Source organism: Chiloscyllium punctatum, chromosome 2 (genome assembly GCF_047496795.1).
Source record: "Chiloscyllium punctatum isolate Juve2018m chromosome 2, sChiPun1.3, whole genome shotgun sequence".
In the NCBI taxonomy this organism is placed as follows: Eukaryota; Metazoa; Chordata; class Chondrichthyes; order Orectolobiformes; family Hemiscylliidae; genus Chiloscyllium; species Chiloscyllium punctatum.
Window position 1 is genome coordinate 152,771,697 of NC_092740.1, and position 19,769 is coordinate 152,791,465.

General features: G+C 40.0%; 1 protein-coding gene across 2 annotated transcripts in view; it reads right to left on the reverse strand.

Annotated features, from left to right (window-relative positions):
- Positions 1–4,301: 4,301 nt before the first annotated feature.
- The window catches only part of plaa (phospholipase A2-activating protein), a 38,612-nt gene continuing 23,144 nt past the window's right edge, over positions 4,302–19,769 (reverse strand). For both annotated transcript variants that reach the window (XM_072590412.1, XM_072590423.1), the window contains exons 8-14: positions 14,997–15,154; positions 12,682–12,901; positions 10,056–10,124; positions 8,092–8,163; positions 7,467–7,583; positions 6,577–6,744; positions 4,302–5,063 (exon numbers count right to left, since the gene is read on the reverse strand). In XM_072590412.1, coding sequence (XP_072446513.1) covers positions 4,495–5,063; positions 6,577–6,744; positions 7,467–7,583; positions 8,092–8,163; positions 10,056–10,124; positions 12,682–12,901; positions 14,997–15,154 — 1,373 coding nt within the window. In that variant the 3' untranslated portion in view covers positions 4,302–4,494. The remainder of the gene's footprint in view (positions 5,064–6,576; positions 6,745–7,466; positions 7,584–8,091; positions 8,164–10,055; positions 10,125–12,681; positions 12,902–14,996; positions 15,155–19,769) is intronic.

Genomic DNA, 19,769 nt, shown 5'->3' on the forward strand with positions numbered 1-19,769 from the left:
CTTCACTCGGAACCCCGCCCCTTCCCGCTGAACCCCGCCCCCTTCCCCTTCACTCCGAGCCCCGCCCCCTTTACCCCTGAGCCCCGCACCCTTCCTTCAGAGCCCCGCCCCCTTCCCTCGGAGTCCCGCCCCCTTTCCTCTGAGCCCCGCCCCCTTTCCTCTGAGCCCCCATCCCTTCCCTCTGCGCCCCGCCCCGCCCCTTCCCTCGGAGCCCCGCCCCTTCACTCTGAACCCCGCCCCCTTCCCTTCCCCGGGAGCCCCGCCCCTTCTCTCTGAACCCCGCCCCCTTCCCTTCCCTCGGAGCCCCGCCCCTTCCCTCTGAACCCCGCCCCCTTCCCTTCCCTCGGAGCCCCGCCCCTTCCCTCTGAACCCCGCCCCCTTCCCTTCCCTCGGAGCCCCGCCCCTTCCCTCTGAACCCCGCCCCCTTCCCTTCCCTCGGAGCCCCAGAGACAATCGGCAAACTGACCCCTGTCCCCCCCACTCCCTCCCCCTCCCCATGTCCAGGAGGAGACAATCTTACAAACTTATTCAGCATCCAGGGGAGAACAATCCAGAGACTGACTCCGTGACCACCTTGTTGTCCGGACATTGCTGGGAGTCAGCGAGGAAGGTTTGGGGGTTTGGGGGGGGTGGGGGGTGTTGAAACCTCGTAGTAACAGGCTGGCACACTTACCCCGCTTCATCACAGGTTACTGACATTACAGTGGTTTGATGGAGTGGATTGTGACTGCTTCCAGTTAAATGATCGTTTGTAAATGACCCTATGGAGCAGGTAGATTGCAGTTTAGTGCATTTTTGCAATGGAACCAGAGTAGCAGGTAATTGACTGTGATTTTTTTTAAACCAGAGGGAGCTTTACTTCGGTAAAAACAATGACTGCAGATGCTGGAAATCAGATTCTGGATTAGTGGTGCTGGAAGAGCACAGCAATTCAGGCAACATCCAAGTATCTTCGAAATTGACATTTCGGGCAAAAGCCCTTAGGACCCAGTGGAGAGGGTAAGACCCACTCAAATAAAGGAATCCAAGTATGATCCTCGCAGAGCCATTAAGACAGCCAAGGACCCCGATACCGATCTAAACTAGAGATCCAGACCGACACCCGGTGACTATGGCAAGGACTGAATGACATCAGAGGTTCTAAAAGAGACAGTGCAAGATAGCAGAATGACACATCCCTCCCAGAACATCTCAACGCCGTCTATGCTCGCTTTGAGCAGAATTTCGACTGAGAGGTAATGCCTATTCTGACAAGTACCTATGAACCTATCCCAACAGTCATCGCATAAGAGGTCAGATCAGTTTTTCTTCATATGAATCCAAGGAAAGCGATGGGACCAGACAGAGTATCAGGCCAAACACTCAGAGCATGCGCAGATCAACTGGCAGAGGTCTTCTCAGACGTCTTCAACTTCTCCCTGCAGCAGGTCACTGTCCCTGCCTGTTTCAAGAGGCCAACATCATCCCTGTGCCGAAGAAGGCTCATGCAGCGTGTCTCAATGACTACTGCCCAGTGGCCCTAACTTCGGTGGTCATGAAGTGCTTTGAAAGGCTAGTCATGGCATTATTCAACCCCAGCCTCTCCACTACTCTTGATCCAATCCAATCTGCCTATCGGATCAACAGATCCACGTCAGATGCCATATCACTTGCCCTTCACTTCTCCCCAGAACATCTTGACACCAAGAACAGCTACGTAAGCATCCTACTCATTAACTACAGTTCAGCCTTTAACACTATTATCCCCTCGAGACTGATCACTAAACTTAGTGACCTTGGACTAAGCCCTACTCTCTGCAACCGGATCCTGAGTTTCCTGACCCAAAGACCTCAATCAGTGAAGATTAGGGATGATATTTCATCCACATTAACACTCAACACTGGAGCCCCCTAGGGTTGCATACTCAGCCCTCTACTGTACTCACTGTATATCCATGACTGCGTCACCAAATACCAGACTAAGGCCATTCACATGTTCAGTGATGACACCACCACAGTTGGTCGAATTTCAGATGGCGACAAAAAAGGTGGGAGGTGGAAGACCTGGAAAAATGGTCCACTGAGAACAACCTAGCTCTCAATGTCAGCAAAACCAAGGAACTCATTATTGAATTTCGGCGCGATGTTACTCATGCCCCCCCCCCGACACATTCACAGCACAGAGGTGGAATGAGTGGAGAGTGTCAAGCCCCTGGGAGTGGTCATCCACAACAAGCTTTCTTGGACTTTTCATGTGGATGCACGGATTACAAAGGCCCAACATCTCTTCTTCCTCAGGCAGCTGAGGAAACATTGCATGACGGCGAATACCTTTGCCAACTTTTATCGGTGCGCTATCGAGAGCATTCTGTCTGGATGTATCACTACCTGGTGTGGCAACTGTACCATTCAAGATCAGTGACTCGGCCCGGACAATCACAAAGGCCAACCTCCCATCAGTAGAATCCATCTACCAGGCCTGCTGTGAAGGAAAGGCCGCCAGCATTCTCGAAGATCCATCCCACCCTGACAGTGTTTATCTACAACCTCAACCATCGATGAGAAGGTACAGAAACCTGTACACAAGCACCAGCCGGTTTTCGAAACAGTTTCTACCCTACTGTTGTTAGAATACTGAATGGACTCTTAACATTTGCCTATACCTGTGTTTTTGTTTTTGCCACTGTGTACCTATTATTTACTTATCTATGCTACTTAACTTTGTGATGTGCCTGTATTGCTCACAAGACAAAGCTTTTCATTGTGCCTTGGTTCACCAGGAGACGACAATCTGGAAACCTACTCCATGACCAGGAGACAACAATCTGGAAACTGATGCCCAATGTCCTGGAGATTACAATGGGATCTTGATCAGATGGGCCAATGGGCTGAGAATTGGCAGATGGAGTTTAATTCAGATAAACGCAAGGTGCTGCATTTTGGGAAAGCAAATCTTAGCAGGACTTATACACTTAATGGTAAGATCCTGGAAAGTGTTGCTGAACAGGTTCATAACTTCTTGAAAGTGGAGTCACAAGTAGATAAGATAGTGAAGGCGGCGTTTGGTATGCTTTCCTTTATTGGTCAGAGTATGGAGTTCAGGAGTTTGAGGTCATGTTGCGGCTGTACAGGGCATTGGTTAGACCACATATTACGTGCAAATCTGGTCTTCCTAGCTGAACTATGTTGTGAAACTCGAAAGGGTTCAGAAAACATTAACAAAGATGTTACCAGGGTTGGAGGACTTGAGCTAGCGGGAGAGGTTGAATAGGCTAGAGCTGTTTTCCTTGGAGCGTCGGAGGCGGAGGGGTGACCTTGTAGAGGTTTATAAAATCATGAGGGGCATGAATAGGATAAATAGACAAAATCTCTTCCCTGGGTGATAGTGTCCAGAACTAGAGGGCATGGGTTTAGGAGAGGGAAAAGATATGAAAGAGACCTAAAAGAGGCAACTTTTTCACATAGAAGCTGGTACTTGTATGAAATGAGCTGTCAGAGGAAGTGGTGGTGGCTAGTATGATTGCGACATTTAAAAGGCATCTGAATCGGTACATGAATAGGAAAGGTTTGGAGAGATATGGGCCGGGTGCTGGCAGTTAGGACTAGATTGGGTTGGGATATCTGATTGGCATGGACAAGTTAGACCAAATGGTCTGTTTCCATGCTGTACATCTCTATGAGGAGACAATCTGGAAACTGACTCCCCCAACCGTGAAATCGAGTGGTTAGAGCATGGGGGTAATCCATTTGGTACATTATGTCCATTGCCAGGCCTCAAAAAACATGTAATCCCACTGCTCAGTCCATTAATATTAGTGTCACCTTTGTATGACCTAACTCAAATACATTTTGTTAGTTTGCCTTCACAACAAACCTATTTAATGTTGTATTCCACATGCAAGATAAAAATGTTGACCTCCATTATCTGGCAAATCTATTATCAAAAATAACAAAAAAAAAAGCTGAAAAAGAGGCTGCAAGATGAAATGTTCTCTCCTAAATGAAAGATTTAATGACAGAGTCGGCAAGTTCCTAGGTATAGCCACTATGTAAATGTTACATGCAAAAGCAATGGAATTGGATGATGGGAATATTGTGGCATAGTAGAGAAGCTCTGCAACCAGTTAACTGCCCTCATCAATTGTCTGTGTCATAAACCAGCAAATTAGTTTGGGAATTATTATTCTTCAATGGCCTGTAAAAATAATTGTCATGACAAATCTGAATGTTTACAAGTACAGTTTTATATATAAAATGATAAGCCAACTGTTTCACTTCACTGGAATTCTCTCAAGTAATGCAAACAAAAAACATACAAACAGTCACATTTTGGAAAATCATTTATTTTTAATATTTTATTTATATGTAGGTCTTTTACTGTGATAGTTCCATCACAAAAATAGAACTTTCCAGCATTTCTTGACCTACCATCTGACCCATTTGTTAGAGTTACAGAACAAAGTAATTAAAATTAATACCACTTAGATGCAACCCAAGTAAATCTACAATCCGCAATCACAACATCTTCAAAACAAATCTACAGCAGTCACCAACTTTAACTGGATCTGACACAGCAGAATACTTTCGGATCTGTGAATCAACTCCCAACGATTGAGCCAGCTGCAAGGCATTAGGATCGTCACTAATAATTGTCCCAAGAGCCACCAGAAGTCTGAAAACGGCTTCATAGTCTTGGAGGGCTTCTATGGCTGTACTAATGATGGATAAACAATTTGCTTTACCTTCAATATCATTTCCTGCATGCAGATTTACTGCATAGTTTAATATTAAAGTGGACAGTGCTATGTGAACGTTCTTGTTGCTAGCGGATTTCATTTCTATTGCTTGGGAAAGTATTGTCTCTCTCAAGGACATCATGAGCTTTGAACCATACGATGGGCTAGAAAAACAATTGCAGACTGTTCGGAGGACGAGTATTTGATTTGCCGGTTTTCCCTGCAGGTTAATTTTGTTTAAGAGGTAGTTGCTGAATTGTGTACTATAGTTTCCACTGCAGAAATGTTCATTTACTGCTGGATGTCTCATAGCTAGACGAAGAATATCCAGCACAGGAAACACAATGTCTAGATCAGGGAAAAGATTTAAGACAAGTTAAAATTTATAAAGCGATGTCAATATCACATATTGAAAATATAATGCTACATAATATCTGAATGATTGCATGAAATGTTATCAACTTGTTCGCACTTTTTAAGGAAGTATTTACTGACTGTTGTGTGACATGTTTTTTTTTGTTTTAAAAATAATGCATCATCAAAAACAAAGCAAACCAAATCTACATCAGACCAATACCTTTTTCTTTGCTATTCTTACATTAAAATACATGACATTAACACACAGCTCAATATTGCTAAATCTTGCCACATCACTTTAAAAAATGTTAATTCACCAACTCTAGCAAGAACATATGCTTAGTGGTAATTTTGAATTAACTTTCAGCTGACATAAATACAGTCCTCAGCTTCTCAAACTCTAGCTTTGATTTTAATTAAAAATCTCACAAAACCAGGTTTTTAAACTGTGCCCCAACCCAGTCTAACACCGACACCTCCAAATTTTGATTTTAATCAAAGTGGCATAGAATAGCCATAGTAATTATAAAGAGAAAGGTCCTGCCATCAAGTTCAAATATGCTGACAACAAAAGCTTACCCAGAGCACTTGTGTTAAGGTTTCAAAATTATGCAAGTAGCAGTTCTTAAACCCATAGATTTCTCTAAAACATAAACTTGTGATGATAGGAAAATCAGCTCTGTTCATCTGGGTAGAACTTAATCCAGGAGATGAAATCTCATTCACGAGATGGATAACCAGTGTAAATATGTACTGCTATTTTGGGAATTGCCCATTGTATCCACTATCAGTTAAACACAATTGGCCAGCTGCAGACCCCAGGGATCAGAAATCCTCCTTTCACAGCTGCTGGCAAATCACACTGGTGCTGTAATTGCCATGAGAGTCATGGTAGCTGTTGGCAATGCACTGATAGGTGCCCAGGATTGACAAGGGATGCAGGCCACATGCGATTGAGGGTAGGCTAGGGATCATGGGGAGGTGGTGGTTGATAGGTGGGATTAAACAGGACATGTATGTCTCAGCAGCCCAGAAAGTCTAAGAGATCACCACACTGCCCACCCACCTCCCCCAACTCTCTTCTCAGAGCCAGTAAGCAAACCTGATAATTTGTGGAGCTACCCTACTTAGTGACTAGTTCCAATACTATTAAGGATAATTAGGGACATGCAATAAATACTGACCTAGCCAGCAATGACACAGTAGAACAAAAAATATAAACTGACAAGCAAAATTTAAAAATAGTTAATATACTGTAATGCATTGAGTTAATTTATCTATACTCTTGGAAAGAAAACATGGTGGTACTGAATTGCAACATCAATTAGTACACATTCCTGCTGCATACAAGACATTTACTTAAGACATCTTCAGTTATGGCAATGTCAATATTCAACAACACTTTATCATTAATATTGAGATTAGTGTGTTTTTTTTCTTTTATTTGTTCAAAGTGACCATTTTACTTTAGACAATTTCAAAAATGAATATTGTCAATTATTACCTTCAGGCCACTGAGCAGCTTTCCACAAAATCTCCAGCTGCTGTGCTGTTGGGGTTTCTAGTGTAGAAGGAGTAGAAACAATAGAAATAAACTTCTCAAGCATTTGTAGGTCACCTTCAGATAGTTTCTGTTCATCAGGTGTGCTCCCATTCAGTTCCTTTAGCTTCCCTGCAATACAGTTGTTTCTTTCAAAAATTTGTAATGTTTTCAAAATAAGCCTTAGAAACCAAACCCCCTGAAAATATATCAAAAGGATAGTCTACACCATAACTATTATCTTATTTAAAGACAAGTGTAAGGTGCTGTGTTCTAGATGTAAATTTGATTGGTTATACTACTTAGCTTTAAGCAAAATACACTTTATTCTTACTCTACAGTTAAAATACAAACAAAAGAAAGAAGCATGGTATAATTTTAAATCTATAGGAAAACTTAACAGAACAATGGATTATTTAACTACTAAACAGGAACTGTTTCAACATAGTAACATCCCATAAATACACCCTTGGGGTAAAGGCAAATTCAGTAAATTCTCACACGCGCAATTCTGACAGAGAGAAAGAACCCAAGTTTTTTTTAGCTGTAGCAAGGAGAGAGATCATCTTCCACAAACAACTTCCAAACCCCAACAATTACTGAAAGCTACATTAAAAGCCTGGTTCTGTAGGAGTCTGATTCAACCCACTGATGCTGCTTTTATTATTCCTGCTCAGCACCTATGGCTCAAAACCCTTCTGACAAAAAAAAAACAAAATACACCTCTTAAAGCCATAGTATCATCAGAAGCCAAATGAAAGATGCCTCATGCTGTTGTAATTTACCCATATTTCTTTAATAAATGTGTAAAAAAAAATCAAAAACTATTAAAAAAGCAAAGTGACAACACTTACCTAGTATCTGGGTTATATTTGCCTGATCAAATGTTACAGGATCTTTTTTTGGAAAGTAAGGATTACTGATGGGTAAAGTACCTACATGTCCATCAGTAGAAACATAGGCATTTCCTCCTGTGAACAAAACAACATGTCATCATGTAAAAGTAGTTTTCATATTTGAATAAAATTATTAAATAAATTATGGATACTATTCATACTTTGGTCTCAGAATCATCCTTACAGTAAGTGAGTCAAAATCTTCTTCATAATTGTTATTAATGTATCAATGATAGTCTGCACAAAACTAATTTTCATGAACTCAAAATAACTACTATCAACAAGAGATATTAGATTTCTAATGTAGGGTGGGTTTATCTGCCACAAAGTGAAGAACAGTCCCTTAAAAACTTCCAGCTCTTTGAAACTGAAAAACATATCAGGACAGATAAAGTACAATAAATTAATCCCTTTTCTCTGTAACTCTTGGGATGCATAAACGGATGCGGGAACTAATTCTATATTTTAAAAATGGCAAACCATCCAGATTACACTAAATATTCAGTGAATTGTGGAGGAAATGTGGCATTGCAGACCAGGAAAATATAGATTTATTTCTCCCAGTGTAATTCTCAAACTCCACCTGTAAAAGGATCACCTCCTGCAGAAGGAGCCAGGTTCGATGGTGTGGAGCCAGGTACATAGCGACCAGATCCTACAATGAATACAAGGACAGTCGATAATATCAACACCAGAATGCATGTTAGTTCACACAATATTAGAAGTGCATTACATACTCCTAGTTATGTTATATCAATCAAGGGTCGACCCGTCTTCAAGGTTAATTTTTCACATTGAAAAATATCTCATATTTACAAAGGAATATGGCACATCCACATTTCAATTTGCTTTGCCAGTAATGCAAGAATCTTTCAAGGATGATCCAGTTTGCTTATCTGTGGATCAGGATTCAAGCATTTTCAAATGCTATGTGCAAACTCTAGTTGAAATTTAGTGGATCAAAGCTGACTCTATCTTTACTCAGATAAGATGACCACAAAAAGTATAAAATGGAAGTGCAAAGTCCCTAAAGTGTCAAACATTATGACCAATAGAAAGTCACAGATAAGGAGAACCACTCCAGGATTAAATCATTAATGCTGGGAGCATTAGAGACAACTGGTTCATTTAGACCTTAGGGAGGACTAGATCATTAGTGAAAGACCATTAAAACTAGAGTTGAAAAAGACACCTTGTGTCACTATCTGAGAGTCAGGAACAGGCGTAAGCAATCTGCCATTTTGAATATGTTACATCATTCTCCAAGACCATGCTGCATTGGATTTCACCTTAAATTACTCACCTTTATTTCATATTACCCTGGAAGGACAACATATCTCAACAAGTTTGAGCAATAGGTGAAGCTGGCTGTTTCATGCTGCTGGTGTGCTGGAGCAATATAAATGGATGTTCCCTAACGGGATACTACAAAAAAGCCTAAAAGATGGCCTGCCTATCACACAAAATGAATCATGTTGTATCTGAACATCAGTCCCAGAGTGATGTCAGGTATAGAGGAGTAACAGATTTACCAAACAGCATATCTCTTTAATTGTTCACAACAAACTAGATACTGACTATACCCAACCAACCTGCACTTGCAAATCTCGCAACATTGTCTAACATGAGATGTGATTCTGCGACTGGACAACATTTGGTGGTTAATCTTGACTGTGCAAAGAATGACACAAGCAATTTAGAATTAATACTTGCAACTGCAGGGTGACACAGATGTGTACACTAGAACTACATACATGAGTATGCTGGGTCCTGAACTCTGCAGTCAAAGAACACACATTGAACCTACTTCAACTCAATTAAATACGGGACAGCCATTCATTGGTCCATTTATTTATCCTCCTTATTACCTACTCAAAAGAACTGCAGTTAACGTGTCAGGCATGATATTCCTTTCATGAAGCCATGCTGGCTCTACTTGGTTATATTGTGCATTTCTAAATGTTCACCTATTATTTCCTTTACATTATCCATAGTGACAGATGGTAGGTTGACTGGTCTATTGTTATTTTTGTTTTCCTGTCTTTGAGTATGGACATTACATTGGTACTTTTCCAGTCCTCTGGATTTTTCCAGAATCTAAGGATTCTTGGAAGATTGTTACTAGTGTATCCTTTCTGTATCCAATTCCTTTAAAATGAAAGGGATGATGAATCCATCAGATCCAAGGGACCACTGGCCTTTAGGTTCATTAGTTTAGCTAGTACTTCTTCAATAGTTGTAATTATAGTGATTAATTCCTGTCTTCCTCCACAGAACACACACCAGCAGCTTCTAGCTTATTTACTATTTTTGGAACACTACCAGTGTCCTTTACCATGAAGATTAATGCAAAGTATTTATTCAACATGCCTGATTCTCCATCATTTCCTTATAGAATGAGACTAAGGGGCCTAAGCTCACTTTGGCATCTTTCCTCCATCCATGTGTTTTCAAGGAGCTGTTACGGTCAGCTTTTTCAAAACAAAATATAACCATAAAATTACTTGATTTGATTAAAAACAGCTATTCCCCAGAGAAAAACATTACCTGTAAATGGATCCACTCCACTTGTGCCCCCAGAGCTCAATCCAGTCCCTGGTATATAACGACCCGAGCCTGCAAAATGATTGGTGCATTATAAATTGGTAAATTTGACTGATTTGATTATAAAGTGTAGACTCTTTCAGATATTTGAAATCTGGATTAGTTGTTCAGAAATTATATCTGCCTACAGTACAAAACCAGCCCAAGTCCACACCGACCCTCCGAACAGTAACCCACCCAGACCCATTCTCTTACCCTATCACTCCACATACACTCCTGATTTATGCACCCCACTTACACATCCCTAAACACTATGGGCAATTTAGCTTGGCTATTTCACCTAACCTGCATATCTTTGGACTGTGGGAGGAAACCAGAGCAGCCGGAGGAAATTCACACAGACAATGGGAAAATGTGCAAACTCCACACAGTCAGTCACCAGAGGCTAGATTCGAACCCGGGTCAGTGGTGCTGTGAGGCAGCAATGCTAACCACTGATCCATAGTGCCACCCATGGCACGTTAAGTTTGCATTTCATTATATTAAAAACGAGCAATGTTTTTCTTTCCTGGTCATAAAGTCTGCTTTTGAGTAAGATAGTCAGTTTTGCTCAATTGTGAACTTACACTTAATTCAGATTTTCAGCATCTTCAATCTTTTACATTAGTTGTGTTGAACTCAGCTCAAAAACCTTGCCACCAACAAAATGAAGAAAGCATATTTATCTCTGCAACTATCCAAATACATGAGTTGTAAAGTACTTTTCCCACTAACAAATAATACAGATGTGTCTAATATATACCCACCTGTGAGACTGACAAACATGGGTTATTCTCCTTAAAGCAGAGAAAGTTAAGGGAAGAATTGACATCTCAAAATCTTAAAAGAGTAGAGATAGATTTTCTTGATTTATCTTGTTTCTAGTAGTAGTATTGGTAACTAGAAAACAAGACTTAAATTACTGCCAAATAGTGCCAGAGGAAGAGAGAAGATGGTTGGTTTTAAAAAGCAGCTAGTTCAATTATCTGGAATCTGCTACTGTCAGGGTTGTATATGTAAATTAGATGATAAACTGCAAAAGGGAATTGGATAAAGCACAAACAAAGGAAAACCAGAATCGGTTTTCAGTTTCCACCCATTTCTGTAAACCAGTTCATGCTAGTGTTGGAACAACATGTTCCATGAAATCAGATCCAAAATTCCTGCAGTCAAACTTCACCCTACCATTAATATCCTTCTACAATTTTTAACTTCAAATTTCTATGACTTCTAAGCTTACAGCTGGTCAACCAATAATAACTTTGATCAGACACAGATTATCCAATAAATAGACCAGATTCCTTTCTAAAGGAGAAAAACAACTTGCTATTCAATCAAAAGCAAAACCTGGAAGTAACAGATTCATTTACAGGCAAAAGCAAAAAGTCAGAGTCTGTGGTATCCGAATAAATTTGTTTATTCTGGAAATGCTGTTTACAAAATGGTATGCAATAGGGACACAAAGTCATCAGAAACTCTCAATTCGTAAGAAGCTATCCACTGTCAAAAGTGTTGATAGAAATATTGAACTGCAATAGATCTAACTGTCACAAAAAGCAACAGAGCTAGAAATGCAGTAACAAGGAACTCAATTACAAGAGAAGTGACAACTATTTTTGGTCTAGAAAATTAGATTGAGAGAATAGGAAACATGGAGCAAAATTTCTGATGTCAAATTCACGGTTACTCCTCCAACCATGTACTATAACATGAAAGGCCAGGAACAGTAGGGAGTTTGTTTGGTGTTGGTCACAAAAAGAGATTATATTTTGTTGGGCAATGTCATCAACGCTGGGACATGGGAATTATTCTGTATGGATGGGAAGCCTCTGATTAATTCAGTGTGTTAAGTGTTCTCTTAATCTCCCAAATTCATATTCTAAGGTTAAAAAAAGGCCTGAAATCTTGAATCAGTATCTTCTATGTGGACCAATTAACTGACTTATCTTTCCACCCTTAAACAGACTTTTCCATTCTATGTGACACATCCTTAACCTAGCACATATGAGAGAGTCAGACTGGATAGCAAAATAGGTAAAAACAATGACTGCAGATGCTGGGAACCCAGATTTTGGATTAGTTGTGCTGGAAGAGCACAGCAGTTCAGGCAGCATCTGAGCTCCTCATATCAAAGTAGGTTAATCAAGAAATGGAAAACAAAATCAATCTTCGAGAAATGTTTTCAAATTTCTTTCACTTGGGCTGTTGAAATTCTTTTAGCCAATTCTTGGATAAAAGAAAACCTCTCATAAGGTCTACAACCTTGATTATCAGATTACATTAGTAATGTGAAAAAATATTTTCCTTTTCCCTAACAAACTGTAGCAGTGCACTCTTTTACTCCCATAAGTTTTCTTGAATGGGTTTGTATGAGTCAGTGAAGTAGCTTCATTTTTGGGTTATTTATAAAAAGTTAGCAAGATCAAGGATGTTTTAAGCTAATTCGTGAAAGCCTGTTGTTGTTCAATTTCTGGACAACATACTCAATGGTTAAAACAAACATACACCATTGCGAGTGGAATTCTTCAGAATGCGTGAGTTCATTACATTTAGAAAATAGACACATTTGCAGTAAATTTGTATTACTGACCTGTAAAAGGGTCTGAAAATCCTGAGCCTGTTGATCCGAGTGTATGTCCTTTTGTGTTCTCAATAATAAAATTTGCAACCTGATCTAAGAACATTGGATTCAGGTCATTCTTTTGTAAAAAATTGTGGGCAACAAGCCATGGGTCATCAGTGATATTGTAAGGCAGTTTCATTGAAGGTCCACCCTCATTAATATCAATAGTAAATACATAATCAAATTCCTAAAAAAGAAAAATAGAAGAAAATAGATGCTGAAAAGCCTTTTAAAAAAGTGTGAACTTTAGCTAGCATGTTGGCTCAAACCTGGTGTTGTGTAATTTTTAATTTTAATCAGATGTGATGACAAGGAGAGATCAAGTCAGTACAAATTATCAAGTTTGGTTGCAAATTCACAAGATGATATATTGCACAGTGTACCACAATAGCTTCCTCTATGGGTTCAACTTCAGGTTTTACATCAGGGTTTACTTTTGTTGGCATGGAGCAATTTGTTTTTAGCTGGGAGTTTGATCCACGAGTGTCAAGACATACACATGGGATCCAAATTTTCTCAGTGTTTCTCTAAATCTTTAGCCTGGGGTTGTGAGGCACCCAATTTCCTCAAGTTGCAAAGAGGAGACACAGGTGAGGACTTGCTAATGGAACACATGTAAACTGACAGTGGAAGACTTTAGTTGAGAGTGTAGCGCTGGAAAAGCACAGCAGGTCAGGCAGCATCCAAGGAGCAGGAGAATCAATGTTTCAGACATAAGCCCTTCATCAGGAGAAGGGCTTATGCCCAAAACATTTATTCTCCTGCTCCTCGGATGCTGCCTGACCTGCTGTGCTTTTCCAGCACTACACTCTCCATTCTGATCACCATCATATGTAGTCCTCACTTTCTCCTAGGGAAAGACTTTAGTTCTCTTTTTCACTGTTGTGTTGACTTAAGTAAGAAGCAAACCAGCATATCCATTCTCCCTCACACACATACTATAGCAACCACATCAATGTGTTGGACCAAGGTTATACTGGGTTCGCACAGTGTTATCTCAGACGTGGAAGAGGTTGGGTTGGGGATATTGGGCAACCTGTCATGGGGATTCACATCAATGCGGATGTAGAAAGTGTGTTGGAGGCAGGATAGGCTTCGGAACACACAATGATCATGTGGGATGCTATGGCAGGCTGTAGATCTTTACGAGAATACACAAGGAGTTGGCAGACCTTACAGGAAGTAGCAACTTTTAAGTATTTCTGATTTTGCTGTAGATACTGAATGGGATGTCGCTTGGATCTTGAGGCTGCTTTTTACATTTTCAGTCAGGTAATGGCAACATGTTAGCAGTAACCAAATATTATAATATTGGTAGAGACTAATTATGAATGCTCCAGGAACTAGATAAATTGAGATAGCAAAAACTCAAATGTATTTTAATTTTTATTTCGTTGGGATAATTTTTAGATTTTACTCCTTTGTTTTCATAGGATGTAAGCACTGTAAGATTTGCTGATCATCCTTAATTGCTGTCACGAGGGCACGGTGGCTCAGTGGTTAGCACTGCTGCCTCACAGCACCAGGATCCCAGGTTTGATTCCAGCCTTGGGCAACTATCTGTGTGGAGTTTACACATTCTCCCAGTGTCTGCGTGGGTTTCCTCCGGATGCTCCAGTTTCCTCCCACAGTCCAAAGATGTGCAAGTCAGGTGAATTGGCCATGCTAAATTGCCCATAGTGCTAGGTGCATTAGTCAGAGGGAAAAGGGTCTGGGTGGGTTACTCTTCAGAGGGTCAGTGTGGACTGGTTGGGCAGAAGGGCCTGGTTCCACACTGTAGGGAATCTAATCTAACAATGTGGGCATTGGCAAAGCACTTTCCTAAATGACAGTAGTCCACATGGTGTGAGTAAACCCATAGTATTGTTCGGAAGGGAGTTTCAGCATTTAGACCCAGCAGCGAAGAATCAACCGTAAAAGTTCAACTCAGGATGGCATGTGGCTTGGAGAGGAACTTGCAGTTAGCAACATTTCTGTGCATCTGCTGCCTTTGTCCTTCTCGGTGGTAGGGGTCACTGGTTTGGAAGCTGTTCTGAAGATATTAATTGGCTGATACGGGATTTATTTGGCAGATAACAAAGCAATGATTTCAAAGGAGAACGTTAAATATTCAATTATACCAAATAAATGCACGAGAGAACATTGTTGCTGTCGGATAGAAGATTCAAATTAAATTTTTAAAACGGTCATCGAGACCATAGAATTTTCTATTTTATAAAAATAAAGTAACAATACAAATACCGCAAGTGCAGATTACATTTCTTTCCCATTCTGAAACATACTTTGCCTTCATAAAGAACTTTGCCTGAGGTTTTCTGGGTTCCTCCTGATGAGCCCACCACATCACCAATCTTTACCCATCGTCCATCAATAACACTCCACTGATAAGCATGAACAGAATCTCCAACTCTGATGAGTCGTGTCTGACCTTCCCTTGTGCCTGGAAAATAAGGACAAACCAAAAAATGTCCAAGTTCAAACAGTGAACACTGAAACTGAAACCTGACTTCTTGTCTGGGTTTAATTTGCCCTTCCATGATGGCATTGGACTTATCAGAAAACAACAGAATTTTCAAATTATCTTGTGCCAAGTTGTGTACATTTATTCTCTGGCTTTAGGTACCAGAACAGAGTTGGGGAACCTTTACATGTTGGAAGGCCACATTATGTTAGTTGTAATCTAATAAGGCTGCATCCAAGAAACTTCAATTATATATTCTTCAAAATTCACATTTCTTTAATTGTGGCGGTCAGTCTGTGAGGATTATTTTGTTGAATTTTCTTTTACTCTCTGGTATTTTAAATACATTCATTTTAAGATTAAAATAAAAATAATAAAGGACGAGAAAAACATTAATAAAAAGTAAAAGATTTGTTCTGCAAAATTTGGATTCATTCAAAAGGCCCCACACACTGGCCTAGAAGGGCCACAGGTTCCCCACCCCTGTACCAGAATGATAAGCTAGCCAACCCAATGTACGTGTAAAGATTTTTATCCCTAACATTGAACTCTACAGAGGTTGCTGTCTTTAGAAATATAGAAATGGAGTGAAATCGATAGAAAAAAGAAATCCCTAATGTTGCATTTTCTTCAAAGTCAAGATCGTCTATTCGAAAATTTAAAAGGAACTCAATGTAATAAAATACAATAAATTATTGGAAGGTTCTTGCATGATACACACTTATCAAACTCCAATATTAACTTAAATAGTAATTAAGTGGTACTTTTTTTTCATGAAACTGATGAAATTGAGCAATATATGCTTTTTTTTAATGAGTTTGGATTTTAACCTAGTGGCATATGGATTTAGTCTACTTATGTGAAGACTTAGATAATTAACTAGGTCAGCCTTTTCGTTTTTAAACAATTAAGTGTCAGAGGTGATTGGAGGTCTGGATAACGGATGATCATTTATACTGTGGGGCTTTACAACTGGAGAAAAGAAAAACATTAAACCATTCACTTAGCAGACCTAGATTAAGCAAGTTTTCTTTAAAAAAAAAGCAAAAGGCATCTGAATTCAGTTCAAAGACAACCTGACTGAAGTCAGGTATAAGAATAGTTTGTCCTAGAAAACAAGTTTGTTCAGACCAGCTGTAGGAATTAGTCACCTCAGTGTAAGGGCTATAATTTGTAAAAACTTCTGGACAAGGGATGTTTAGTTAGAACACTACAGATCATTAAAGGACTAAAGACATCTAAATTCTCAGTGGAGTGAATGGTCAGTGAAAACTCCTCACAAATTAGAGGACTAGAAGTAGAAAGAAGCGCAAGTAACACCGATTGTTTTGATAGGGAAGAAATTGTTTTTCTGAACTGCAAATAACTGTATAGTGATAGCGTTCAGATGCAGATGGAGCTTTGTTTTGTCATGTGTTTGAAATCCTTTTCCATTGATATACATAGACAGCTTGGTTTGTTATATTTTAGGAACATAAGAATGGGAGTACACCATTCAGTCCATTAAGCTTATTCTGCTATTTAACACAATTGTGGCTGATCAACATTTCAATGTCTCTACATTCAAAGTAGTTTTTAGATTTTACTAAGATCACCTCTGATTGTGAAGTAATCTAGAGAACATTGGCCCAGTTTGCCCAATCTCTCTACTAAAGACAGTCCTGCCGTCCCAGAAACATGCCTGGTGAACCTTCATTTTAATTTCTCTATATAGTAAGATGACCAAATCAGCATACAATATGCTAGGAACTGTTTAACCAACCTCCTACACAATTGACATGAGCCTTACTGTATTCAAATCCTCTTGCAATAAAGGCTAATATTCCATTAGCTTTCCCAAGAGATTGCAGGACTTGTATATTAACCTTCAGTGATTTATTGACAAGAAAAATCAAATCTGCTGCACACCCACATATTCCAACTTCTTACCATTTAAGAAAAGCTCTGCACATCTGTTCCTTCAAACAAAGCAGATAACCTCACATTTTCCACCTTATATTCCACCTGCCATGTTGGAGCCCACTTTCCAACTCCTCCTCAAAATTATTTTACATTTCTTCACAACAGACTTAGCTTTGTTTCATCCACAAATCGGGACCCCATATCCAAATCATCGATTATATATTGTGAACTGATAGTGTGGTATTCCACAAGTCACAGCCAACCAACAGGAGAACAGCTACGTATTCCTGCATTCTATTTTCTGCCAATTAGCCAATCCTTAATCCATGCCAGTATATCACATTCTAATCATTTCACTAACAAAAATCTCATGAGGGAAGGGAACCTTATCAAAAGCATTCTGAAAGACCCATTACACTGTATCCATCAATGCTACTAGATAAATTTTGTTAGAAACCTCCTGAAAGAAAACTCCACAAGCTATTTATCTTTGATTCACACAGCCGCGCTGACTATTCCTAATCACATAATTATCCAATTGTCCATTTATCACCTTCTTCATAATAGATTCTAGTATTTTCCATACTACTGATGAAAGCTAGCAAGTCCCAGTTTTCTCTCTTGCTACCTTCTTAAATAGAACTGCAAACTTTGCTAGCTTCCAATCTGCAGGAATTATTCCAGAGACTCTCACAGAATACAGGGAGAACTAGCCATTTGGATACAGAAAGATAGAAGACAGAGGGTGGTGGAGGAGGGTTATTTTTCAGACTGGAGGCCTGTGACCAGTGGAGTGCCACAAGGATCGGAACTAGGTCCTCTACTTTTCGTCATTTTACATAAATGATTTGGATACGAGCATAAGAGGTATAGTTCGTAAGTTTGCAGATGACACCAAAATTGGAGGTGTAATGGACAGCGAAGAAGGTTATCTCAGATTACAACAGGATCTTGACCAGATGGGTCAATGGGCTGAGAAGTGATAGATGGAGTTTAATTCAGATAAATGTGAGGTGCTGCATTTTGGGAAAGCAAATCTTAGCAGGACTTATACACTTAATGGTAAGGTCCAAGAGAAGGTTGCTGAATAAAGAGACTTTGGAGTGCAGGTTCATAGCTCCTTGAAAGTAGAGTCGCAGGTAGATAGGATAGTGAAGGCGGCATTTGGTATGCTTTCTCTTATTGGTCAGAGTATTGAGTACAGGAGTTGGGACGTCATGTTACGGCTGTACCAGGACATTGGTTAGACCACTGTTGGAATATTGCATGCAATTCTGGTCTTCTTCCTATCGGAAAGACGTTGTGAAACTTGAAAGGGTTCAAAAAAGATTTACAAGGCTGTTGCCAGGGTTGGAGGATTTGAGCTATAGGGAGGGGCGAACATGCTGGGGCTGTTTTCCTTGGAACATTGGAGGCTGAGGGGTGACCTTATAGAGGTTTACAAAATTATGAGGTGCATGGATAAGATAAGTAGACAAAGTCTTTTCCCTGGAGTGGGGGAGTCCAGAGGGCATAAGTTTAGGGCGAGAGGGGAAAGATATAAAAGAGACCTAAGGGGCAACTTTTTCACGCAGAGGGTGGTACGTGTACGGAATGAGCTGCCAGAGGAAGTGGTGGAGGCTGGTACATTTAAATTGCAACATTTAAAAGGCATTTGGATGGGTATATGAATAGGAAGGGTTTGGAGGGATATGGGCCGGGTGCTGGCAAGTGGGACTAGATTGGTTTGGGACATCTGCTCGGCACGGACGAGTTGAACCAAAGGGTCTGTTTCCATGCTGTACATCTCTATGACTGTATGAACTGGAGAATTTTGGATGATGAACACCAGTGCATTGGCTCATGATAGTTAGCCCCTTCAACACTGTTGTAGGATATCACATTCTAGGGACTTTTCAAATTTCAGGCTCATTAATTTCCTTCAACTCCTCATTTTCCCTAATAAAGACAGGAAGTGCTGGAGAAATGTAGCAGGTCTAACAGAATCTGTGGAGACAGAAACAGAGTTAATGTTTCGAGTCAGAAATGACTTCCTCAGAGACCTTTTCTTCCTAAGTACTTGTGTCACCACTCTTGGAGGTTTCTGGCATATTCCTCAGTGAAATAACAAAGCTGCCATTTAGTGTCTCTGCTATTTCACTGTCTCCCATTTTAAATTCTTCAGATTCTGCCTGTCAAGTTATATTTTGAGATATGGGGGAAGAAGGAGACCGACAACGCAAGTACCACTGTGCAGAGAAGCAGAGAAAGACTGCTTTATGCTAATAAACAAGGAAGGAAGGAAACAGTACTGATCAGTCTTTTGGAAAGTTAAGGAACAGGAAGTCAACAAGGTCTGTGTTGCTGGTCAAAGTTTGATCTATAAGTCTCAGACTGATTAAACTGACTTATAAAAGAGCACAAAGTTTTGATCTAGCGTGGCAGGGAGAAGTGAACCTAGTAGAGAGCCTGCATTAACTTTGGACTTGTCCTTGTAATGCTAAATACTCGCCAGACACACAGTACACAACGGAAATGATTGAAAGACACATCTTAATTGCATCTTAACTGCTTTTTCTTCAGCTCAGTGCATTTGATGAATGCTAATCAATATTTGATTTATATTTAATTTGTTACCATGAAAGCATCAACAAGTGAAATCTTGTCCTGCAGTTAATAACGTTCATCATTTGGGAAATACATCTTTTTATAA